General features: G+C 40.3%; 1 protein-coding gene across 3 annotated transcripts in view; it reads left to right on the top strand.

Moving 5' to 3' along the window:
- Window positions 1-25,397, top strand: part of itpr1a (inositol 1,4,5-trisphosphate receptor, type 1a) — a 52,321-nt gene that overhangs the window by 2,145 nt on the left and 24,779 nt on the right. For 2 of the 3 annotated variants that reach the window (XM_056253869.1, XM_056253868.1), the window contains exons 2-36: window positions 1,179-1,287; window positions 2,011-2,081; window positions 5,119-5,234; window positions 6,164-6,250; window positions 6,403-6,561; window positions 6,678-6,776; window positions 7,914-7,997; window positions 8,116-8,262; window positions 8,359-8,454; window positions 8,607-8,651; window positions 8,856-9,010; window positions 9,097-9,196; window positions 9,285-9,445; window positions 10,854-10,995; window positions 11,092-11,250; window positions 11,382-11,554; window positions 17,155-17,274; window positions 18,021-18,215; window positions 18,299-18,550; window positions 18,641-18,782; window positions 19,216-19,363; window positions 20,111-20,301; window positions 20,451-20,577; window positions 20,659-20,713; window positions 20,798-20,963; window positions 21,697-21,864; window positions 21,979-22,056; window positions 22,171-22,308; window positions 22,407-22,532; window positions 22,637-22,837; window positions 22,961-23,076; window positions 23,446-23,581; window positions 23,746-23,871; window positions 23,945-24,073; window positions 24,164-24,284. In XM_056253869.1, the coding sequence (XP_056109844.1) occupies window positions 1,196-1,287; window positions 2,011-2,081; window positions 5,119-5,234; window positions 6,164-6,250; window positions 6,403-6,561; window positions 6,678-6,776; window positions 7,914-7,997; window positions 8,116-8,262; window positions 8,359-8,454; window positions 8,607-8,651; window positions 8,856-9,010; window positions 9,097-9,196; window positions 9,285-9,445; window positions 10,854-10,995; window positions 11,092-11,250; window positions 11,382-11,554; window positions 17,155-17,274; window positions 18,021-18,215; window positions 18,299-18,550; window positions 18,641-18,782; window positions 19,216-19,363; window positions 20,111-20,301; window positions 20,451-20,577; window positions 20,659-20,713; window positions 20,798-20,963; window positions 21,697-21,864; window positions 21,979-22,056; window positions 22,171-22,308; window positions 22,407-22,532; window positions 22,637-22,837; window positions 22,961-23,076; window positions 23,446-23,581; window positions 23,746-23,871; window positions 23,945-24,073; window positions 24,164-24,284 (4,621 nt within the window). In that variant the 5' untranslated portion in view covers window positions 1,179-1,195. The remainder of the gene's footprint in view (window positions 1-1,178; window positions 1,288-2,010; window positions 2,082-5,118; window positions 5,235-6,163; window positions 6,251-6,402; window positions 6,562-6,677; window positions 6,777-7,913; window positions 7,998-8,115; window positions 8,263-8,358; window positions 8,455-8,606; window positions 8,652-8,855; window positions 9,011-9,096; window positions 9,197-9,284; window positions 9,446-10,853; window positions 10,996-11,091; window positions 11,251-11,381; window positions 11,555-17,154; window positions 17,275-18,020; window positions 18,216-18,298; window positions 18,551-18,640; window positions 18,783-19,215; window positions 19,364-20,110; window positions 20,302-20,450; window positions 20,578-20,658; window positions 20,714-20,797; window positions 20,964-21,696; window positions 21,865-21,978; window positions 22,057-22,170; window positions 22,309-22,406; window positions 22,533-22,636; window positions 22,838-22,960; window positions 23,077-23,445; window positions 23,582-23,745; window positions 23,872-23,944; window positions 24,074-24,163; window positions 24,285-25,397) is intronic. The other variant, XM_056253870.1, reaches the window with a different exon arrangement.

Below are 25,397 nucleotides of genomic sequence, written 5' to 3'. Positions count from 1 at the left end.
AGGCATGATGGTTCCATGTTCTCATTCTGTTTACGCCAAATTCTGACTCTAACATCTGAATGTCTCAACAGAAATCGAGACTCATCAGACCAGGCAACATTTTTCCAGTCTTCAACTGTTCAATTTTGGTGAGCTCATGCAAATTGTAGCCTCTTTTTCCTATTTGTAGTGGAGATGAGTGGTACCCGGTGGAGTCTTCTGCTGTTGTAGCCCATCCGCCTCAAGGTTGTGCGTGTTGTGGCTTCACAAATGCTTTGCTGCATACCTCGGTTGTAACGAGTGGTTATTTCAGTCACTGTTGCCCTTCTATCAGCTCGAACCAGTCTGGCCATTCTCCTCTGACCTCTGGCATCAACAAGGCATTTCCGCCCACAGAACTGCCGCTCACTGGATGTTTTTTCTTTTTCGGACCATTCTCTGTAAACCCTAGAGATGGTTGTGCGTGAAAATCCCAGTAGATTAGCAGTTTCTGAAATACTCAGACCAGCCCTTCTGGCACCAACAATCATGCCACGTTCAAAGTCACTCAAATCAACTTTCTTCCCCATACTGATGCTTGGTTTGAACTGCAGGAGATTGTCTTGACCATGTCTACATGCCTAAATGCACTGAGTTGCCGCCATGTGATTGGCTGCTTAGAAATTAAGTGTTAACGAGCAGTTGGACAGGTGTACCTAATAAAGTGGCCGGTGAGTGTATATTCAGGATGGATTCAGCTTAGACTGTAATTATACTAAGACTATTAAAAAAGTCCTGCAATCAGTTTTAGAGTCCTCAGCTTGTTTGTCTTTCTTTGCATCATGGGTTACCAATGATCACATTATTGTTATTTAGTTCATGGCATGCAGTGGGCCACATGTGGTTTTAATCAAATTGTGTTGTCTTTAAAGACATCAAAATAGTTTAGACATGAATATTCTTCTTTTGTTTTTGTGGAAACATTCTGTTTGAGCCCTGCAAATCTATACATTTTTTATATGTTATTTGAAACTGTTTTGTTTTTGTATTTTGTACTGTATGAAAAGACACTTCTAACCACACATCATATATGTGTTGTTTTAAATGTGTAAACCTATATGTCTTTTTATGGTTAGAGCTCCTGTTTGTCTTGTTTGCTTAATGATAAACCTGTACACACACAGACACAGTCATGAGTCTTTGACCTCTGACCTCTGCAGGTGGTGGAGTGGTTGCCATGGTGGATAAAATGTCAAGTTTCCTACACATTGGGGACGTGTGCTCCCTTTATGCTGAAGGCTCTACCAGTGGCTTCATAAGCACTCTGGGGTGAGTTGATTGACACTGCCTGTTATGATCTTATGGAATGCTTTAAAAATCACATGTCAATTGAAAGCAGATCAGTGAAAATTGTGAGCAGGACATTTTAACTGCATTTGTTCCAAGAGTAATTATTACAGCAAATAAATGATTAACAAGCAGAACCAGCTTATTTGGTAAATACTTTTTCCCGTTAATTCTTCAACATTGAACTCTCTCTGTTTTCTGCTGACAAAAATCTCAAGAGAAATAATTGAACCATCATTCTTTTTAAAGCATCTGTTAATTGTAATTGCATGGAAAAAAGCAACTAATGCAAAAAGTCCTCTTTTTTGTGTTCCTCTGAAGAAACAAAAGTAAAACAGGTTTGGAATGACAAGAGGATGAGTTAATTAGCTAATGACAGATTTTGCACATTTGGGTGATCTAACCTTTTGAAGATCAAGACTGCATGAAGTTTGCTGTGGTTGAATGCTAATATTTAATATGTAGTTAAGAATAACCAGCTGTCAGCAGTTTAACCCTGTTTATGTGTGTGTGTGTGTGTGTGTTTTTGGCTGACTGGTCTTGGAATTTGGATTATGTCCAGTAAGCTGCTTCTTTGGGCCAGAAAAGGCTAAATAAAGATGCCCACTTACAAATGCACACCATTATTTACTCACACAAACACACAGATGTTCAGACTAACCAAAATTAAAAACTTCTACAGATTAACACTCTCATTGGTTTCAGGTTGGTTGATGACCGATGTGTTGTTCAACCAGATGCAGGAGACTTGAACAACCCACCCAAGAAGTTCAGGGGTGAGTTTGTGTGTTTGTGTGTGTGTTTGTGTGTGTGTGTGTGAGTTGGTTTATGTGATTTATGAGGACACAAATTTGTATAATGACATGTGTATTACACTGGTATTACAACTTATGGGTGGTTTATGAGGACATTTCAAAAGTCCTCATAAATCAAATGGCTTAAAAAACATAAAAAACAATGTTTTATTAAAAAATTAAAAATGCTGCATGTCTCCTGTGATGGGTAGGTTTAGGGATAGGGGCAGTGTAGGGGGATAGAATATATAGTTTTTACGGTATAAAAACCATTACGCCTATGGAGAGTCCTCATAATGCTGTTGCACCAACATGGTGTGTGTGTGTGTGTGTGTGTGTGTGTGTGTGTGTGCCTACTTAACTATATTTTGGGGACAAATTTGTACCCAGAAGTGACCAAAACCTGACAAAATCTCCAAAAACCTTTACATCTATGGAATGTCCCCATTTAGATAGCTAAGTAAACGTGTGTGTGGATGTGGATGTTACGCTGGTTTATTTTCAGTTAAGACAGGAAGTTCAGTTACTTAAATTGGACTTTGAAGTCAGAGGTCAGATGATGTACCCTAGAGAAAAGTTTGTAATTTCCATGAAAACCACTTAATTTAGCATGTCATCCTTCATTCTTAGGAATTATTATAACATTGTCTTCCAAAACTTGTAGTTATTATTGTCAATCAAATCTTTGACCGCATAAATCTGTGTAGAACAGTCTGATCTAATTTCTGTCTACGTTTACTTTGCTGTGGAAATTGTTACCAACACAGAAATCACAGATCTACTTAGTTAAAGGACTTGATAAATTATTGTACTTCAAAGGCTGCACACAAGATTGTGTGTGGTTGAGGCCGACTACCATCTAAACTCACATCACTAGTAGGGGTGCGTGTATATAAGTACATAAGAACTGGTTTCCATCACTAGTTGGCCACTGAATGTTAAAGGAAGAGTTTGTCCTAAAATAAAATTCCTCTCATTATTTATTCATGTTGTTCAAAACACATATGATTTTATATCTTATGTGCAACCTTTGCTTTGAATGAAGTTCGCACTGCTCTTCCACACAACAAAACCATACAAAATGACCATAAAAAATGACAAAAAAACTACCATAAAAGTATCAAAGTAGTACATTTTACAAAGTCTCTCAAATCTTCTAAAGCCATATGATAGAGATTTGAACATGAAACTTATGTTATTCTTTGTTAATCTTTCCCTCCATCACAGCTCTTAAATTTTATTCTCACTTGTGCATATTTAAACTTGGCAGATCAAGAAACAAGCCATTTTTAACTTTAGAGACGCCAACCACCATTGGTTCTTGTAACCTTTTTGAACAAAGCTTAGGTAAATACTAGAATGTGCATCTGAGATACACTACTGTTCAAAAGTTTGGGGTCAGAAAGATTGAAAAATTATTTTAAAAGAAGTTTGTTATGCTCAAAAGGAATCTGATTAAAAATGCAGAAAAATGTATTTTAAAAAAATGATTACAATTTGAAATAACTGTTTTCTATTTTAATAAATATTAGTAATACATTCCTGTACAAAACAATAATACATTCCTGTGATGGCAAAGCTGTGAGTTTTCAGCATGGCAAAGCTCACATGATCCTTCAGAAATCCAGTGTCACATGATCCTTCAGAAATCATTCTAATATGCTGATTTGGTGCTCAAGAAACATTTCTTATTTTCAATGTTAAAAAGTTCAAGTGCTTCTTGTTTAATTATTTTTGTGGAACACATTTCTCAGGATTCTTCGATAAATAGAAGTTCAAATGAACAACATTCTATTTGAATTAAAAAAATCTTTTGTAACGTTTTTAATGTTTTTATTGTGACTTGATCAATTTAATGCTTCTTTGCTGAATAAATGTAAACATTTCTTTAAAAAAAAATCTTACTGACCCCAAACTTTTGAACAGTAGTATATTAATACCATGAGGAACTACCCCTTTAACATTTATATACTTCTCTATCAAAGCTTGAGTCTGTGATGAAGGGAGGAAGAAAAGGAGAGATAATTGTCTGATGGTCAGTGGGCCCCAGCAGAGAGGAATGCGTAGTATTTCCTTCAAATATAAACACACACCAAAGCAAAATGAAAGCATGTGATGGGTTCATTTTCTATTGCTATTATTTCATGAATATGTTTGTTTTGTTTGGGTATGCATTGATTTCAAAACGATACAACTTTTGGCAGATGATAAATAAGCAAACTAGTACAATAGACTGGCACTAAAGGAGCTATATCATAGGGAATTGATGTGTGGAATCTTTAAGTTTAGGACCAGTAAAGCAACAGCCTGGCAACCACCCATAACACCATAGCATTGTAGCATCAACTTTAATCTCAGGGAAAATCTAGAAATCTAGCTCTTTTTTTGTAATGGGAAACTCTTAAACACTCTTGTTTTTATACACGTGTATGTTCTACATTCCTCCAATGACCCTAGAGGTTTTTGGTGTTTTATCAGCCCAATCTCCAGAAACTAGAAACAGAGACCAGATTTCTCTCTCTCTCTCTCTCTCTCTCTCTCTGGCTCCCCCTCTCTCCTTATTTGGTAAGACTGGAGTTCTGCTGAAAAGAAGTGCATTTTCACTTTTATGTCTGAATAGCTCTTTTCTCATCACTTTTGAAAGACAGTCTGTGTCTGTTTTCTGTCATGTTAGGTGCTTCTGAATTTACCTTCATTATGTAATCAAGTTCTTTTAAAAAGGCTTTTTTTTTTTTTTGCATCTGCTCGTATGAGGGAATAGTTCTGTTTTAACAGTTTTGCACATGTAAACCACACAGACACACAATTTACATATTGATTTTCATACTGATTTTCTTCCTTACCATTTATGATCACCTTTGTCATCCCATCAGCAGGTTTTGAAAGCTGTGCGTGTGTGTGTCTAAACACAGTGTGATTGTGTATGTGCTTACAGGAGTAATGAGTGATGCTTGTGTTCTGCTTGTCTGTGGCTGGGATGAAATGTGTTTTATCTCTTTCTCTCTTTCTCTCTCTGTAGACTGTCTGTTCAGACTGTGTCCCATGAACAGATACTCGGCACAGAAACAGTTCTGGAAAGCTGCCAAACCTGGAGGAAACAGCACCACAGAGACTGTTCTGCTCAACAAACTCCATGTGAGTGTGAAGCTTAGTCTTCACCTGGCCACGGACATGATCTGTTTGTTTATACTAATATAGGGAATTACAATCGCTTTCTTGGAATAACGCTGCTCATAATTGCTGGTCTAGAATTAGTATCCACTATCCATACCTCAAATGATTGGCTGATGGCACCACAAGAACATACACAGTCCCTACCCCTTCAATAATGACTACCATGAGCTGCGATTTTAAAGTCACGATGAAACAAGGAACAAAGATCTTTTCTATTTATTGGATTAATTTATTGGATTAATTCGTATTTTGTAGATTACGGTAGCATTAGAAACAAGTTCATCCAAGAATGTAAAACATTCCTTTACAAATAACTTCAATATCTCATTTTGATAAATTGGCCACTTTCCAGTAGTATTAGGTATATTAGTTGCCTATCATGCCGATAATAACAAATCATGCATTCATACTTGCTCTTGAGTAGCTTAATTATCAAAATGCTGTGAGTAGTGGTATTTGATTGGATTGCATGTGTAAGTAAATTGCACATACAATCTTTTATCCAAAGAAAGGAAGCCATGGAGGGACACCTATAGCTTCACCCTGCAGTTGGTTCACGCTCTGCTTATGACCTTATATATACACAGAAAGAATGTAGAAAAGTTGCTAACAATAAAAAAAAGATGTGCTTGTAAATGAAACCGAATGTGAAGAATGCTCTGTGGGCCATCTGAACAATGTTACAAGACATGTCATTTAAAAGAGCACAGTTTGTTTGCTACCCAACAGCTTCTTTTTTGGAGGACAGTATATTTATCAACTTCTCTGAAGCTGTCCTGAAGAGCAGTCGAAACGGAATGTGCTCTTGTCACATGGTTCTTTGGTGCTCATGTGTATTGCATTTGCAGTTTTCCCCCTCTCATTTTTTTTTCTTACTGTGTTTTGTTTAGCATGCTGCTGATTTAGAGAAGAAACAAAATGAATCTGAGAACAAAAAGCTTCTAGGAACAGTCATTCAGTATGGCAATGTCATCCAGGTAAATCTCTCATTTACACATGAGCACAAATATTACTTCCACTAACATTTAAGCTGTATATATAATACAGAACATTTATAAGGACTTTAATGTAGAAAAGCTGAATATTTAGCAGTCAAATAAATTGTGTATCTGTTCATATATATTTGCAGCTTCTCCATCTGAAGAGTAATAAGTATCTGACAGTAAATAAGCGCTTACCGGCTCTCCTTGAGAAGAACGCCATGCGTGTGACGCTGGACGCTGCAGGGAATGAAGGCTCGTGGTTCTATATCCAGCCCTTCTACAAGCTCCGCTCTATAGGAGACAATGTGAGTATGTCATCAACTCTGATTATTTGATTTGTTGTGTATTTCTAGTTCTTGCGTGATAAACACACATTAGAGTTCCACTTGTAATATTTTGTGTGTGTTAATGTGCGATTCAGGTGGTCATTGGCGATAAGGTTGTGTTAAACCCTGTCAACGCTGGACAGCCGCTGCATGCCAGTAGCCATCAGCTTGTGGATAATCCAGGATGCAATGAAGTAAAATACACACACACACACACACACACACACACACACACACACACACAGAGAGAGAGAGAGTTCAGATATTACTGGATTTTCCATATCTTTCTTTTTTCCCTCTCTCTGGCTATGTTAAGAAAGAAATACTAGTGTACTGCATACGGCCTAGAGTTTTTTAAAGTAGTATGCAAATGATAAACATTTCAAACAGTATTTTGACAGCATCACATAAACAATGTCACATGACCTCAGTTGAATTCAGGTTGGTGTTTAATTCAGTCAGAGACATCAGGTTATCTAAAAATAAAACAAATATTTTGCATCTTTAATTCATTTTTGGACAAAAGTGTCTTAACTCTTTTTTATTTTTTATTTGAATGCATATGCATTTATATGAGTTTCCCTTTTAGATGCAAAATTTATGGGAGGAGAGAATTTAAATAAATCATGCAAGGTGATTTACTAAGGTTTGCGTTAGTCAATTTACTGGTATTTGCGGCATTATTTAACGCTCCCAAAAAAGCATGTCTTAAATCAGACGCTAATTTGTGCTGCTCTTGATAGATTGCGTTGGTCATTATGGGATTGATCCGGCTGCGTCTGTGTTCTTTAATTTGCGCGTCGTCAGCAGATCACTTGCAGAACTTTCCAATCCCATTTGTGCTTTTTTGGAATTGTGCTCTCACACTAATTTGCCCTGTTTAGTACATCTGGCCCATAGCCTTTCTTCCAGGGATATTAAAGTTAAATATATACGGTAGACATATAGTAAAAAAAAAAAAAAAAAAACACTATTAAAAATCACAACAACACAACAAAATTGCTAAACCTTTGAATAAAATGAAAATGAAATGGAAAATATATAAATAAAATCTAAAAAAAAAATATCTAGAAATAACCCTTTCAAAATTAGGCTACCTCATATAAGACTTTATATGATAAAGTCCTGGTTATTCAAAGAAAAAACAGCTGATGAGGGGCTGTATTAAAATAAAAAAATATCTTGAGTTTTAGTTGTTTTAGTTTATTTTAATGCTATATTGTCTTATTTTTAAAACAATGTAGGCCTCTTTGGAAGCTGAGGCCCCATAGTGGGCCCCTGTTCCTAGGTTGAGAACCACCGGTCTATTCCATTGTCTTTTTCTCTCTCAGGTGAATTCAGTGAACTGCACCACCAGTTGGAAAATCGTTCTCTTCATGAAATGGAGCGACAACCAGGAGATTGTCTTGAAAGGAGTATGTTTCATACACAAACATGATGCACACAATGACCTTTACATTTACTTACTTTTAAAGAAATTATATTTTACTTTCTTGCGTTTTAATGGCCTTTTAATGAAATACATGTTATCAGGGTGACGTGGTGAGGCTTTTTCATGCGGAGCAGGAGAAGTTTCTGACGTGTGATGAACATAGAAAAAAGCAGTATGTCTTTTTGCGTACCACCGGGCGCCAGTCTGCAACCTCCGCCACTAGTAGCAAAGCACTCTGGGAGGTAGAGGTAAGTTAAGGACTTAGCTTTGTGAAGTTGACCAGTTGTTTTTGTGAGTGTGATTGTTGGTTTGGGAATCTAAACAGATGTCTGCATACTTTTCAGGTGGTTCAGCATGATCCCTGCAGAGGCGGAGCCGGCTACTGGAACAGCCTCTTTAGGTTCAAACACTTGGCCACCGGCCATTACCTTGCTGCAGAGGTTAGACCGATATGTTACCTGGAATAAGAGTTCACACACATACACACATGCAAATGAATCAAAGAGTGTGTAGTTCGAGAGCTTGATGTTAGAAAGAGTAGAGAAGGTGACTTGCGACATTTATCTAATTATTCTCACCTTATTGTGATCAGGTAAATCCAGACTATGAAGAAGAATGCCTGGAGTCCCGTTCCTCTGTGAGTGTGTGCTTGAGAGCGTGTGTGACTGTGTGTTTCTGTGTTTTTCCCCTTTCATCTTCTGAGCTTCTGAATTCATAGTATGAGCGAGCAATTTGAGGGTCTCTTTACCATATTGCACTCATTTCAACACACATTAGTTGAGACAAAGCAGACTGTCATCTTGAATGCACAGTCACAGTTGATCGATTGTTTCTCTCGCAGCTGGATTCGGAGCAAGAAATGATGCGGGCACGTACACGTAACCCTCAGGATAAGGTTATGTATACACTGGTGTCTGTTCCTGATGGCAATGACATTTCTTCAATCTTTGAGCTTGACCCCACCACTCTGAGAGGCGGAGACTCGCTTGTGCCGAGGTACAGCGAGATTGTGACTTCTTGTGACATCTTCTGATTAATTACACTTATATTAAACTTGTTGTATTTTGTATTGTGCCTGTCAGAAACTCATATGTGAGGCTCAGGCATCTCTGCACCAATACGTGGGTCCACAGCACCAACCAGCCAATAGATAAAGAGGAAGAGAAACCAGTCATGCTCAGAGTGAGTCAGGTTCTCTCTATGTATGACTGTAACATTGGTTTATTGATTCTCTGAAGTGTGTCTCCTTCACTCTGTATTTGTGTCTCAGATCGGAACGTCTCCTCTGAAGGAAGATAAAGAGGCTTTTGCCATAGTGCCAGTGTCTCCGGCTGAAGTTCGGGATCTGGATTTTGCTAATGATGCTAGTAAAGTGTTAGCTTCCATCGCAGCAAAACTGGAGAAGGGCACTATCACCCAAAATGAGAGGAGGTAAAGGTTACATTCATCTATCCATCCATGTGTCCATCCATCAGTCCTTCCGTCCCTCCATCTATCCATCTTCAACCATTTATTCAACTTTTCATTCATCCATCCATATGTCCATTTGACCTTTTTCCATCCATCTGCCAGATACTGTAGCCCTTTGGCCACTGAAGCTAAGCAGGGCTGAGCCTGGTCAGTACCTGAATGGGAGACCTCCTGGGAAAACTAGGTTGCTGTTGGAAGAGGTGTTAGTGAGGCCAGCAGGGGGCGCTCACCCTGTGGTCTGTGTGGGTCCTAACGTCCCAGTATAGTGATGGGGACACTATACTGTTAAAGAGCACCGTCCTTCGGATGAGACGTTAAACCGAGATCCTGACTCTCTGTGGTCATTAAAAATCCCATGGCACTTCTCGTAAAGAGTAGGGCTGTAACCCTGGTGTCCTGGCCACATTCCACCCATTGGCCTCTGTCCATCATGGCCTCCTAATTATCCCCTTACACTGAATTGGCTCTATCCCTCTCTCTCCTCTCCACCCATAGCTGGTGTGTGGTGAGCGCACTGGCGCCATTGTACTGTGGCTGCCTTCGCATCATCCAAGTGGATGCTGCACACTGGTGGTGTTGAGGAGAGATTCCCTGATATGATTGTAAAGCGCTTTGGGTGTACAGTAGTACATATGAAAGTGCTATATAAATGCCTCATTCATTCATTTATTCATCTGCCCTCTGTTTTCTTTCTTCATATATCCATATTGATCCATTCATCTGTCTGTCCATCTGTCCATCCTTCTTTCAACTATTTCATCTTTCCATCCATCCATCCATTCTGTCTTTCCTTCAACCACCCATTCATTCATCCATCCATCCATTCATTCATCATCTGTCTGTCTCTGTCCTTCCATCCTTTCTTCAACCATTTATTCATCTTTTCATTCATCCTTTCATCCATCTGTCCCTTTGACTTTTAAATATATCTTCCCATCTTTTTGTTCTTTCTTCCTTCCTTCCTTCATCTGTCCGTCCGTCTATTTGTCCATTCATCCATCTGTCTGTCCAGATTCCATCCTTTAACTATTGTATCTTCCCATCATCTATCCATCTGTCCATCCATTTGTCTGTCTGTCCTTCTTTCCTTCAACCATGCAGTCATCCAATAGTTCATCCATTTATTCGTCTGTGCATTTGACTTTCCAATCCAATTTTCCATCCGTCTCTCTTTAGATCTTTTATTATTTCTTTCTTCATCCATCCATGCATCCATTAGTCTGTTTATTAATGTATCCTTCCATCCGTCCATCTGTCCATCTGACAATCTTATGGGTTTTTTTTTTTACCAATCCATCTTTATGCCCCTTTCTTGTTAAACTGCTCACACTTAAAAAAAATTGTCTGCCAATCATGCTCTCTCACACAGGTCAGTGACAAAGCTACTGGAGGATCTGGTGTATTTTGTGGTGGACATTCCAAGCAGTGCTCAGGATGTGCTGGAGATCACAGTCAACAAACCCAACAGAGAGCGTCAGAAACTCATGAGAGAGCAGAACATACTCAAACAGGTTCATATTGCCTCTCTTATAGGGTTTAGTTTTCAAACATCTCACTAACATTTTTTTCAATGACCTTTCAATCCATCTTGTTGTGTGATTGGCCAGATATTCAAGCTGCTGCAGGCCCCATTCACTGACAGTGGGGATGGCCCTATGCTGCGACTTGAAGAGCTTGCAGACCAACGGCACGCACCTTTTCGTCACATTTGTCGGCTCTGCTACAGGGTCCTACGTCACTCACAGCAGGACTATCGCAAAAATCAGGTTAAACTACTGTGAAACAAAATAAATGCAAACAAAATTACACTACTGCAATTACAAAATTCACTTACAACCCCTTGTACTATATATTGTACTAAATGCCAAAATGTCCTTTTTCTCTTATGTGTGTTTAGGAGTACATAGCAAAGCAGTTCCGCTTCATGCAAAAGCAGATAGGATATGATGTGCTTGCTGAAGACACTATCACAGCCCTGTTGCACAACAACAGGAAGCTTCTGGAGAAACACATCACTGCAGCTGAGATAGACACCTTCGTCAGCCTGGTCCGCAAGAACAGAGAGCCCAGGTGTGCAAAAATAGATCTGCATAAATGTTCTTGGTCATTTACATCTATTCATTTAGCATACCCTTTCATCTAAAGCAAGGGTGGGAAACATTGGTCAAGGAGGGCGGCTGTCCTGCAGAGTTTAGCTCCAACCCTGAAAGAAACTCACCTGATTGTAGCCTTAGTGAACCTGAAGACATTGATTAGCTTGTTCAGGTGTGTTTGATTAGGGTTGGACAGGGTATCCGCGGGGTCTTGAAAAGTATTAAAAGGTGATAAATAAATTTTGGGAAAATTAAGACCCTTAAAAAGTATTAAAAAGTCTTATCACGGCTTTATAAAGTCTTAAATTTTGAAAGTATTTTTTCTAGGGATGCACCGAATATTCGGCCGCCGAAAATAGCCCAAAAGTGCATTTTCGGTTTTTGGCCGAAATACTTTTATCACCGAAACAATACGGCCGAAATGTTGTGATGACGCAAACAGAAACCGCGACCTGCACGTGCTTGTCTGAAGCAACATGTCTGCGGTGTGGACGTATTTCAGTATATCTGAACCCGCGAGGAGACGGAAGCCTTGTTTATACTTTCGCCTGCCTCCGCAGCGCGAGTCTCCACAGACAGCGCGCGCACCTCTCCAAACGGTCGAGGAGTTTATACTTGACGCGCTCGCTGTTGTACTATTCTTTGAAACGACAGGGAGCGACTCAAGTAACTGTCCTCTAACCATCAGGAATCTGTGAGAAGAAGAAAGATAAACACGTGACAATGTTTATTTTTTAGTATACCACCACCAAATACAAAAATAATCATGTAAAACCCAGTAAACCCTGAGATTATTACTTGTGACATTACAACAAAATATGTATAGGAATATGTACTAAATTAACGCTCTCTTAAATATTTTCTAATTTCACTAAACATATTTCATTACGTTTCGTGTACATTTGTATTAAACATGGACCTTTGTTCATTAAAATGGCTTTTTATGCTAGTGTATGCTCATTTTTAAAATGTAATCAACTAATTTAGACGTGCAAACTGGGTGCTGGTGTGATGAGAAGTTCGTGCTCGGCTTTGTTTTTATGAGAGAACATTTCATTTTAAAACCTTTCTGCAGGCCAGTAGATTATTATTTAATGTACACATGAGTGGGGTCAAGTTAAACATTTTAGTTTTAATTTGATTTATACTGTGCATTGTGCTAAATAAATATTTGCATAATTTGTAATTGATTTATTCTTTGAAAATGTTAATTTATGCAATTGCAATGCCTTGATTTAAGTAAAGTTTGTACACAGTCATAACCATAAATGCAATGGTACTTATAATTGGCATAATTTCTTTCGGTGTTTCGGTTTTCGTTTTTTCGACCTTGGGTTCCTCTTTTTCGGTTTTCGGTTTCGGCCAAGAATTTTCATTTCGGTGCATCCCTAATTTTTTCTGAATTAGCTGTCCAACAGTTTGAGTCCCAAAAACATCGTAAAAGTGCTTGAATTTAGTCATTTTTATTATTTTTTTAAACGAAGAACTGAGTCACATGTCAGCATGATTGTTGTTGAGGGTGGAGCAAAGTTTTGTTTAGTTTTTTAATAAACTTCGCTTTGATTTACTATCCCAGCCTATTTTTTTTTTTTTTTTTTTATCAGAGTGGTCTATAGTCTTTATCACAAACTAAAACTGTTAAGTTAAAAGTATCACTGATGTAAATGGTTACAGCTTGAAGTGGCGGTGAGGTATTAAAAAATAATGAGAAGGTCTTGAAAAAGTCTTGAAAAGGTATTAAAATTAACTTCAAGATTCCTGCATATACCCTGTTGGAACTAAACTCTGTAGGACTGTGGCCCTCTAGGACCAACATTCACCACCCCTGATCTAAAGCAACAAACAAATGAGATATGTTATGATGTAAGTGATTCATCTTAAGTACAATCCAGTACAGAGATGTTGGCAGTTTAAGCGAAAGTGAAATAAATGTTTTAAAGTAAGAGTTTAGAAGTACAGTCGGCGGCTACGGCGGCATCCTTCCGTCTACTGGAGACGATGTAATGAAGTACGGCTTCCTGTAGATTATCTATCTGCACCTTCGCGAGTGGCTATCAAGCCCGACTCTAGAATGGCAATCTCTGCTGCATTTTCTGCAGGTGAAAGATGATGCCTGGTGAGGCTGCAGTTGCTTTTCCTTCCTCTTGACTCTCTCTGCGGCAAGGTTTTTATTTCTGGTTTCCTCTGCTTTCTGTAAGCCCTGTCTGACAACAAGCTGCCAGGCGGAGCGGTCTTCTGCCAAGCTCTCCCACGTACCAACGTTGATGTCAAAAAGCTTAATGTCTTTCTTGCAGATATCTTTGTAGCGCAGTCCTGGACGTCCAGTCAGTCGGGAGCCCTCTGCCAGCTCGCCGTACAGTAGGTCCTTGGGAATCCGCTGGTCCCATTCTCCTGACGCGGCTGAGCCAACGAAGCCACTTTAGGTACTTTGTCCTGCCAGTGGATGCGCAAAATACACGCAGGCACCTCAAGTGAAAGCTGTTGAGTTTCTTCTCATGCCTCGCGTGAGTGGTCCACGCATCACTGCTATAGAGGAGTGTGCTGAGCACGCAGGCCTTATAGACGCGCAGCTTGGTCCTCTCTGTGAGGTTAGCGTTGTTCCAGACCCTCTGGTTCAGTCTGGCCATGACCGCTGCTGCCTTGGCGGTCCTGCAGTTTATCTCTGTGTCGATGGAGAGAGAGCGATGGAGATGGTGGATCCGAGGTAAGTGAAGCTCTCGACAGCTTCCAGGTTGCACCCATCAATGGCGATGGTTGGAGGGGAGTCTATTTCCTGGGCCATGACTTTGGTTTTCTTCAGACTAATGGTCAGTCCAAACTCCTTTCAGGCGTAGGAAAGACGACTGACAAGCTGCTGCAGGCCATCTTCGGTGTAGGCCGTCAAGGCTGCGTCGTCGGCGAAGAACATCTCACGAATGAGTACCTTTGTAGTCTTGGCGCGGAGGCGAGCGATGTTGAACAGCTTATATTGAACAGCTGTATACTCCCTCACTGCAGTCCCGAGGGATGTGGCCCTGATCCCAGCATAGGCAGAGGAGTTTGTGTAGGGGCTGAAGCAGCGCCGGTTTGCCATTTTTCAAGGCTTCTGGCGGGATGCCATTACTCCCGGGGGCCTCTCCACAAGCGAGGCAGTCAATGGCTTTACGGAGCTCTTCCAGGGTAGGTGGGGTGTCCAGTGCTTCCATGACTGGTAGATCTAGGATGGCGTCCAAGCTGGTGTCAGTGACGACGTACTGAGTTGCATACAGCTCGAGATAGTGCTCAACCCAGCGACTGCAGCTGATTCCCTTGGTCTATGATGACTTCTCCCGTCCTGGACTTGAGTGGGGCGATCTTGGTGGTTGTGTGGCCTATCGCCTTCTTTATGCCTTCGTACATGCCTCTTGCGTCCCCGGTATCGGCAGCTGTCTGTATGCTGCTGCAGAGATTTAGCCAATATATATTGGCGCAGTGGCGGGCGGTTTTCTGGGCGTTCTTCCTGGCTGTCCTGAGGGCTTCCAGTGTACTGGGGCAAGGCGACGCCTTGTAAAGCAGAAGGGCCTTCCTCTTCGCCTCAGTCACGGGCTCCATTTCCTCCCAGTGGGCCTCGTACCAGTCAGCGTTCTTACGCTCCTTCTTCCCGTAGGCTGTAATGGCTGCGTTGTACACTGCGCCTCGGAGGTGGGACTACCTGGAGACAATGGTGTCATTGATAGGTGACTCCTTGGTGAGAGCCTCCTGTAAGTTTCTGACATACTGCTGTGTCTTCTCTGGGTTGCTTACACAGCAGGTGTTGATACGTGGGTGGCCGTTCTTATTGGTGTGATGCAGCTTCTTCGTAGTAACTTGCACCTTGCTGGCCACAAGGGAGTGGTCCGTGTCGCAGTCGTGCTTTGGTAATTGCGGGTGAGGAGGATACTGGCAAGTTCCGCATGCCTGGTGATAACAAGGTCTAACTGGTGCCAATGGTGGGACCGTGGGTGTCTCCATGACACCTGATGGATCTCCTTGCATTGAAGAAGGTGTTTGTCACACAGAGGCCATGTAAGCAGCACATCTCCAGCAAACGCTGACCGTTCTCATTGATCTAACCCCAACCGTGAAAACCTAGGCAGGTAGGCCATGATGCGTTATCGGCTCCCACTCTAGCATTGAAGTCACCAAGCAGGGAAAGTCCTTCAGTGCTGGGGATTCTAGATATTGTTTCATCCAGTGCCTCATAGAATTGGTCTTTCTCCTCTGAGGTGGAGCAGAGAGTTGGGGCATACATGCACATGATGTTAGCTGGGCCAGAGGATGTTGACAAGCAGAGTGCAAGGATCCTCTCCGTGCCTGATGATGGAGGTTCAATGAAGGCGATGAGCGTGTTCTTGACAGCGAAACCGACACTGTGCTGCCTTGGTTCGTCTGAGGACTTCCCTTGCCAAAAGAAAGTGTAACTTGCTTCCCTGATGTTACAGCTGTCAGCCAGTCGGGTCTCCTGTAGGCAGGCAATGTCGATGTTCAGTCGAGAGAGTTTCCTGTCGATGACGGCAGTCTTGCGTGCATCGTCAATCTGCTGCAGGTCAGCAGTGAGACCAGGGCACAAGGTCCTGACATTCCGCTTGTGAATCGAAGAGCTGGAGTCTTCCTTCTTTTTTGAGTATTTTTGCCTGGTGCGGAAAATGTAACCCACTTGTTGAGATAGCTCTTTAAGCTCCACGCACCCAGTGAAGCAGGCAGGCCATGGCGCGACGGCACCTTACTGGCTGGGGGCTCCCCAGCTTGAGGTGGGTGGTCACTGTCCAATGATATATGATGATCTCCCCGTGGCACTCGTTTCCTACGCCAATTGGATGAGTTTATCACCGGTAACTGCCACTTCCCGTGTTGTGTCGTCACCTTACAGCGTCGCTGGAGTGTCCTCTCCAGGGGAGCTACAAAGCCTGGGCAAGGTGATATGGAGAATCAGTTGTTGCCCATGCAGCAGACTCTCCCTCTCCACGCAGCAGGTGTATCCAAGGGAAAGACATGAGTCAATGCAGCTAGGCACCAGAAGCGTTGCAGGAGTTGCAAGAGTGACACTGAATACAATGTCAAACTGCCTTAGGGACTCCGTCTCCGGATTTGATGTTGGGGTTGACTCCCCTAGCTTTCCCATGAATGGGTATAGCCGCAAGGCAGCGGAGGTTTGGATTCAGAGTTTTCCTTCTCCAAGATGGGCAGCCAACCAAGACTGACGAGCCCCATCTGGCCAAAACAACTGGTTTTAAGGTGCCAGTGACCTGCCTTCACCCCTTCTCCTGTTAGTGGAAAAACTTGGTCCACCGGCTTAGAAACTAAGCCACATGTGGCCAGGAGCTGGCCAGGAGGTGGATTTTGGTTGACAGAGGCAATCAGAGACGCACGCTGTATGGGGCATTTCTTGAGAAGCGGGCGCTTATCCCCAGTTCCACCCTGGCTATATCAACCTTGGACCACTCCAAGAGTTTAGAAGTACAGTAGAAGTGTAGTAAGTTGTGTCTTCAGATGTTTCTTAATGATTGAATGATTTGAACTATATTTGTAATAGTTTTGTGTCTTATCCTGAATGATTGAGTTGTGTCCCTGTTTCTCTAGATTTCTGGACTACTTATCAGATCTATGTGTGTCGATGAATAAATCCATCCCTGTCACTCAAGAACTCATCTGTAATGCTGTGCTGGACCCAGCTAATGCAGACATCCTCATCGAAACAAAGTACAACACCTACACTGACTATGTGCATGTTTAGAACAATATATACTACTGTTCAAAAGTTTGGAGTCAGTAAGATTGTTTTGAAATCAGCAATTAAGACTTTTATTCAGCTAGAATTCATTTAATTGATGGATTGTTACAAAAGTATTCTATTGTTTCTATTCTAGAAACGCTGTTCTTTTTCATTTTCTATTCATCAAAGAATCCTGAAAAAAATGTTTCACGGTTTCCATAATAAACAGCACAGCTGTTTTCAACATTGATAATAATAAGAAATATTATTTGAGCACGAATTCAGCATATTAGAATGATTTCTGAAGGATGTGACTGAAGTCTAGATGCTAATGGCTGCTGAAAAATCAGCCTTGCCATCACAGGAATAAATTACATTTTAAAATATATTATAATAGAAAACATTTATTTTAAATTGAAATAATGTTTCACAATATTACTGTTTTTACTGTATTTTTGATTAAATAAATGGCGCCTTACTTAAGATTAAAAGAAATCTTACTGGCCCCAACCTTTGAATGGTAGTGTTGCAGAACAGCTGAAACAGCTCATATAATTCAGCAAGCGCAATATCGAACATGTAGTGCCATTATTGAGGGCAAAAAAAAAAAAAAAAACATCTCATCTACACACTGAATCAAACCAGAAAGTGCTTAAAAATAGTTAGCTTGTGTGGTCCACAAGAATAGAAGTCTGTGGGTGTGGTATTTACTTAATGTGTGTTTGTGTGCCAGGCTTGTGTTATCACGGTTTGAGGTGGCAGGAACAGTGCTTGGTGAGAGCGCAGAAGAGGAAGAGGAGGATGAAGAAGAGGTATGGTTGTTCTGGAAGGACAGTAGAGGAGAGGTGAAGAGTAAGAGCATCAGAGAGCTTGCACAGGACGCCAAAGAGGGACATACAGAGGACCATGAAGTTATCAATTATTACAGGCATGCACACACACCTACATTTACATGAACATTTGATGAAAGGAAAGATACACAGATATAAAATGATAACGTCTCTCCGTCAGGTATCAGCTGAATTTGTTTGCACGGATGTGTCTGGATCGGCAGTACCTAGCCATTAATAAAATATCAGCACAACTGGACGTGGATCTGATCTTACGCTGCATGTCAGATGAAGACTTGCCCTTTGACCTCAGAGCCTCATTCTGCCGCATGATGCTGCACATGCATGTAGACCGTGACCCTCAGGAGCAGGTCACCCCTGTCAAATATGCTCGGCTGTGGTCTGAAATCCCTTCACAAATTGCCATTGATGAGTAAGTGGTTCACTTTAGAAACAGTAAACGGTGAAGCCCTTTTAGTGAGTGGTTTGTTTACTATCCAGATGTTTTCCTGTTTCTGACCAGTTATGATAATGATGGGACATCACGTGATGAGGTGAAGGAGCGCTTCTCTCTGACAATGGAGTTTGTGGAGAATTACCTGCGGGATGTTGTTTGCCAAAGTTTCCCATTCTCAGACAAGGAGAAAAACAAGCTCACTTTTGAGGTGTGTGTGTATATATATATATATATATATATATATATATATATATATATATATATATATATGTATGTATATATAAATGAAATTAAATTACAACAAAAATGAACCATCACTGAACTTACTTAAGCTGGACTGTGATCGTATTTTCATCTAGAGACAAACTTTATTGCATTTTTATCCTGTTATCACTGCAAAGCTGCTTTAAAACGATCTGTATTGTAAAAAGCACTATATAAATAAAGGTGACTTGACTTACTTGACATGCAACATTTTCCTGGCACAGTTAACATTGTTTCCAGCTGCAGAAATCAGCATTTTATTTAAAAGAGATGCTATATAATAAAAATAATTAAAAAAGTATATTATATAGATAATATTAGTTCTTTAGTTTTTAAAACAAGAATACTTTTCTGACATGCTTTCCCACTTTCTATAGGTGGTGAACCTGGCAAGAAACCTGATCTATTTCGGTTTCTATAACTTCAGTGATCTGCTGAGGTTGACCAAAATCCTGTTGGCAATCCTGGACTGTGTCCATATCAGCAACCCCTTCCCAATCAAACTGGATAGAGAACCCGGCAAAGGTCAGAAATACACAGAGCCCCTAAAGGCAGATTGTGAAGGAAAAAATGAGATGGGAGGAAAAATAATTTGGCAGTGCTTTTGCATTCTCACAAATGTTTTGCGTTCCCCCGAGAAACTTGCGTTCACTTGCAAAGAACACAAAAGTTTTGCAAACGAATGCGAAAAAAGAAAAAAAAAAAGAAAAAAAAATGTTTGCGAGGGAACGCAAAGGTTTTGCGAGGGAACGCAATTTCTCAGGGGAATGCAAACATTTTGCGAGCGAACGCAAAGTTTCTTGGGGGAACGCATCGACACCATGTCCCCTTAGGGGCTCCATAGAAACACCACTAAACTGTTGGCTCTGAAGAGAGCCTAAAAAGTGCTTCATGTGGTAACATCTTAATTAATTGATTTATTCAAGTCAAACATATTATTTATAGTATTAAAATATTCTAATATTTTAGTAATTTAATACTATTTTATAATAATATTAAAATATTCTTTAAAATATGTATTTATAATAATAATAATGTAATAATTAATATTTATCACTGAATCAACATAAATACATTCAGTCACACCAACAAAACTAAATTAAAGGTTATATCAGTGAGAAATAGCTTTGAAGTAACAGTTGCAGGTTACTTGTTTTTATTGTGTAGATTATATGTCCACTCCAAGCACACAAACTTAAGTCCTACTAAAATGAACTGAAAAATGTCAGCAACAAAAGCTTTAGTGTGAACGTGTCCTGTTTGTGCCTGCAGGAAGTAATGTGATGCGGTCCATCCATGGGGTTGGAGAGCTGATGACACAGGTGGTGTTGAGGGGTGGGGGATTTCTGCCAGCCACCTCCCACAACCCTCCCAATAGAGATGAAGTTAAAGCCCAAAGTGAACCTCAGAAACAGGACATACTTGTGATGGACACCAAACTCAAGATCATTGAGATCCTGCAGGTGTTAAAACACACCCTAGCCAACAATTGGATTGTGATGTTCCATATAATTTAATATTTGAGAAGTTTATATCTTAAATGTCTAGGAAATGCTAAATTAGTTTTGTAGAAGTACAAATAGCAGTTTTCACTCTCTCATCTTCTGTGTAGTTCATTCTGAATGTGCGGTTGGACTACAGGATCTCCTGCCTGCTCTGTATCTTTAAGACAGAGTTTGATGAGAGCAACTCTCAAACAGAGCCGTCTGTAAGCCAGGACTCTACTGCCAGTGTTCAAGGTAAGATGAGCAAGTGTGTGTTTGTGTCAGTATCAGCTGGTATGGATAAAGTGGTGTGTGAATAACTTCTATCTTTGTTAGGTGCGCTGGACTTTGAGCACATTGAAGAGCAGGCGGAGGGTATTTTTGGTGGAAGGTAAGAAGGCTGTGCTCATTAATAGTTTGTCTCATGTTTGTGTTATGTATGTGTGTGAATCTGTGTGTGTGTTTGTGTTTGTAGTGAAGAGAACACCCCACTGGATCTTGATGATCATGGTGGCCGGACGTTTCTGAGGGTCCTACTGCACCTGACCATGCATGACTATCCTCCACTGGTGTCAAGAGCCCTTCACCTCCTCTTCCGACACTTTAGCCAACGCCAGGAGGTTTTACAGGCCTTTAAGCAGGTATCCATCCATCCATCCATCCATCCATCCATCCATCCATCCATCCATCCATCCATCCATCCATCCATCCATCCATCCATCCATCCATCCATCCATCCATCCATCCATCCATCCATCCATCCATCCATCCATCCATCCATCCATCGTGTATTTATGCATTTTTAATAGTGCTGTCAAATCGATTAATCACATCTAACATAAACGTTTTTGTTTACATAATATGTTTGTGTGAATATATATTATTATATTTATATATACAGTATATATATATATATTATATATATATATATATATATATACTGTAATATATAATAATATAAATACACACACATATATTATGTAAACAAAACCTTTTAAGTTAGATGCGATTAATCACGATTAATTCGATTTGACAGCACTAATTTTTAAATAAAGTTAAAAGGCCATCTTATGTTATTCATATCGTATTTTTAGTCTTCTTCCCATTAATAACAATAGACATAAATGTATTAGATAAATATACTATTTTTGTTCAGTTTAATAAATGTTAAAATTGTTAATGGTTATTTCACTCTTTGATAATTCATATTTGTTAAAATAATAACTTATTTATTTTATTTTATTTTACAAACTTAATTTATTTTATTTTATTTTTTATAGAATAATAAATCCCCTAAAGTTGAAGAAAGCACCCAGTATTTCGGATGAATAATACCATTGTAATAAATGAACATTTTCTGTTGTACTTGTCCAGGTTCAGCTTCTGGTGACCAGTCAGGATGTGGAAAATTATAAACAGATCAAGTCAGATCTGGACCAGCTGAGGTCTATAGTAGAGAAATCAGAGCTGTGGGTGTATAAGAGACAGGGGTCAGACTCTGGACTGGACCCTGGAGAGGTCAACACGGAAGCTCACCACAAGGTCACGATGTGCTCCCATTATTATCTGTCCATAAAAAACGAAGAAGAAACACAATTGATCTTTTTCAAAGCCTAGTGAATTATATAATGAATGAAAGTTTTTCTCCTCCAATAGGTTGTCATCAACTCAAGTAGATCAGACAAACCCAAAGTGGAGAGTACAAGCAGCTCAAACTACAGAGTCGTGAAAGAGGTGCAGTGTGTTTTTTTGTTTATAGAGTTTGTAGGTTTGACAAGAAAACAGGATGTTCTGTGAAGTGTGAAGTAAGTTTTATGTTTGGAAGTATTGTTACGTTTGTGTGTGTAGATCTTGCTGAGGCTGAGCAAATTGTGTGTCTTGGAGGGCATCTCTGGCAAGAAGAATAAGAAACAGCAGCAGCGGCTCCTCAGGAACATGGGAGCACACAGTGTGGTCCTGGAACTGTTGCAGATCCCTTACGAGAAGGTGCGTGTCAGCCTTTGTGCAACTGAAAGGGTTAACATTCATCATTGAACACTTGAAGTAGATTTAAATGGTTATATGTGTGTTTGTTGAAATTTTAGGGAGAGGATATTCAGATGCAGGAGATTATGACTTTAGCCCATCAGTTCCTTCAGAACTTCTGTGCTGGAAATCAACAGAACCAGACACTTCTGCACAAACACATTAATCTGTTCCTCAACCCTGGGGTGAGGGCAATCACAAATAAACACATTTTCATCTGTGCATTTCAGCTATTCTTCACTCAGTTCTCTGTCCCTCTGTTTGTCTTTTTTTCTCCTTCTGTTTCTAGATACTGGAGGCAGTGACCATGCAGCATATCTTCATGAATAATTTCCAGTTGTGTAGTGAGATTAATGAGCGGGTGGTGCAGCACTTTGTGCACTGCATCGAAACGCACGGCCGCAGTGTTCACTACCTCAAGTTCCTGCAAACCATCGTCAAGGCTGAGAACAAGTTCATCAAGAAATGCCAAGACATTGTCATGGCTGAGGTCTGTGGGCCAGGCAAACAATTTTTAGAGATTAGTGTTTTTAACTACTAGCCCCACATTGCTACTTTTCAAACTAGTGAAGACTGTTCTTAGTGAAATAAAAATGTGTGTGTATTTGTGTAGTTGGTGACAGCAGGTGAGGATGTGCTGGTGTTTTATAATGACCGGGCATCTTTTCAATCATTGGTCCAAATGATGCGTCTTGAGAGGGAACGACTTGATGAGAGCAGTGCACTCAGGTAAGGAGGCGCCTTTGCTTAATGTCCCTGTCTCCACTCTATTAATACTTCTAAATGTAAACACTACATAAAAAACAAAAATGCTATACAAAAATGCAAATGTTAGTATGATAATATAATATGATATAATATATATATATTTTTTTACAAAAAATAAAATAAAATATATATATATATAAAAAAAAATTATAAAAAAAAAAAAAATATATATATATATATATATATATATATATATATATATATTATGTATCTTAGTGTTTACACTTATCTGTCTTTTATGTTTTCCAAAGTCATACAAAGTTTGTAAGCTTTTTCCTGCTAAATATTTGCCATCATCGGTATTAGATTTGTTTTCACTGACTCTTGCAGGTATCATATTCACTTAGTGGAGTTGCTGGCTGTGTGCACTGAAGGGAAGAACGTTTACACTGAGATCAAATGCAACTCCCTGCTCCCCCTTGATGATATTGTACGTGTGGTCACACATGAGGACTGCATCCCTGAGGTGTGTGTGGCAGGGGAAAAGGCTAGAAGTGTTTGTCTTTGTTGAATGTGTTGAATAATTTTAGATTTAGGTTGTAAAAGGTTTTTTTCTTTTGTTGTATTATAACAGAAGTCATTTGTAGATCTGTGTGACTTCATAAGATGTGAATATATTACTTTATGTAGGTGAAGATGGCCTATGTGAACTTCCTGAATCACTGTTATGTGGATACAGAGGTTGAGATGAAGGAGATCTACACCAGCAATCACATGTGGAAACTTTTTGATGATTTCCTGGTGGACATCTGCAGAGTAAGACTAGGCACTCAAAGATATACTCATAATGTGGTCTTGATACTCGCACATTCAACATGACTTCTTGTAGGTGTGCAATAACACGAGTGACCGTAAGCACGCTGACACAGTTCTAGAGCGCTACGTTACTGAGACCATCATGAGTATCGTCACCACCTTTTTCAGCTCACCATTCTCAGACCAGAGCACAAGTTTGCAGGTAACACACAGTGTCTTCCAGCTGCCCAGTGCAACTCAACATCATTTAGACCATCTGTAAGAGTGACATTCATCCATGTATGTGGCTTAGACCCGGCAGCCAGTGTTTGTGCAGCTGCTGCAGGGAGTTTTCCGAGTGTATCACTGCAACTGGCTGCTCCCAGGTCAGAAGGGGAACGTGGAAGCCTGCATCAAAGTGCTTAGTGACGTGGGTACGTGCATCAATTTCACCAGCTGTTTGTAACTTTCTTAATATTACCTTGAATTGTATTATTGTGTTGTATCATAAGATTTGGAACGTGGAACCGTTGCCACTGAAACTGCTTTAACGCACCAGTGGGGCTCGACAGCCTTAGTCAAACGGGTTGGCGCGTATGGTTGGGTTGCGGAGAGATTGTGAGATTGTGGTTAGGTCTCAGCAGCAGGAGGGATGTAGAGGTCAGTAAGCTGGGCTGAGTTGAGTGGGGGACGGAGGGGGGTGACTCTGGGACGCCAGAGTCACTGTCGAGCCCTCTTGAGGTGTCGTGGGCTAGTCGACGAAACACTGAGGACGGAAGGTGCCCACTTGAAGACCCTAGAGATGTCCCCTACTCGGCTCAATCCAGACGGTTGTCGTGCTGGTCCTGTAGTTGCAGCCGTCTCGTGTGCTGACGCGCCAAGTACACTGCAGCCGTTAACGCCGGACAGAAGGGGAGTCACACCACCATATGGAAAGAAGCGTAAATGAATGGAGAAGCATAGTTTGCTGTTAAGCTACGTCTTAGTTTTGCTTATCTTGGCGAAAGCCGAGTACAAATCAGCATGAAGTTTTAAAATCTACTCTCGTGTAATGGAAATCATGATTATTTTAAAATATTAATTATATTTTATTAAAGCTGCAGTAGGGAGTTTTGAGAAAACGTTGACTTAGCCTGAAAATTTGAACAAGCACAACTTACAGGTCCCACCCCCTTGCTCTCTGCTGCGCTACAGCCCTCCCTCCACAGCTCGTCCTCCACAGCGGAGCCCGTCGTGAACTAGTAAACAGGGCCACCAATGACGGCCGAGAAAAAGTTATATGGCACATTCACTAATAGGGACTAAACGTCAATAATATGCTTTACATTGACTATGGCCTGCCCATACTTTGACTACAAACTTGGTCCTCAAATCATTATGTATTTTGCAATAGCCTACATGTAACTTTATAACGTTGCACTCTTTCTATAAGTTATAAATAGCTAGTTAATATAACGGTAACTAACGTTACAGTATGTAAGTAATTATTCTAGCGATATATAATGCTAGATAAGGTGTGCTAGTACATTATTTCAGCAACATGACAA

This window comes from Rhinichthys klamathensis, unplaced genomic scaffold (assembly GCF_029890125.1).
Source record: "Rhinichthys klamathensis goyatoka isolate OS25496 unplaced genomic scaffold, OSU_Roscu_1.1 h1tg000109l_1, whole genome shotgun sequence".
NCBI lineage: Eukaryota > Metazoa > Chordata > Actinopteri > Cypriniformes > Leuciscidae > Rhinichthys > Rhinichthys klamathensis.
The sequence above is the reverse complement of the archived record's forward strand: the minus strand, read 5'-3'. Positions and strand labels throughout refer to the sequence as shown.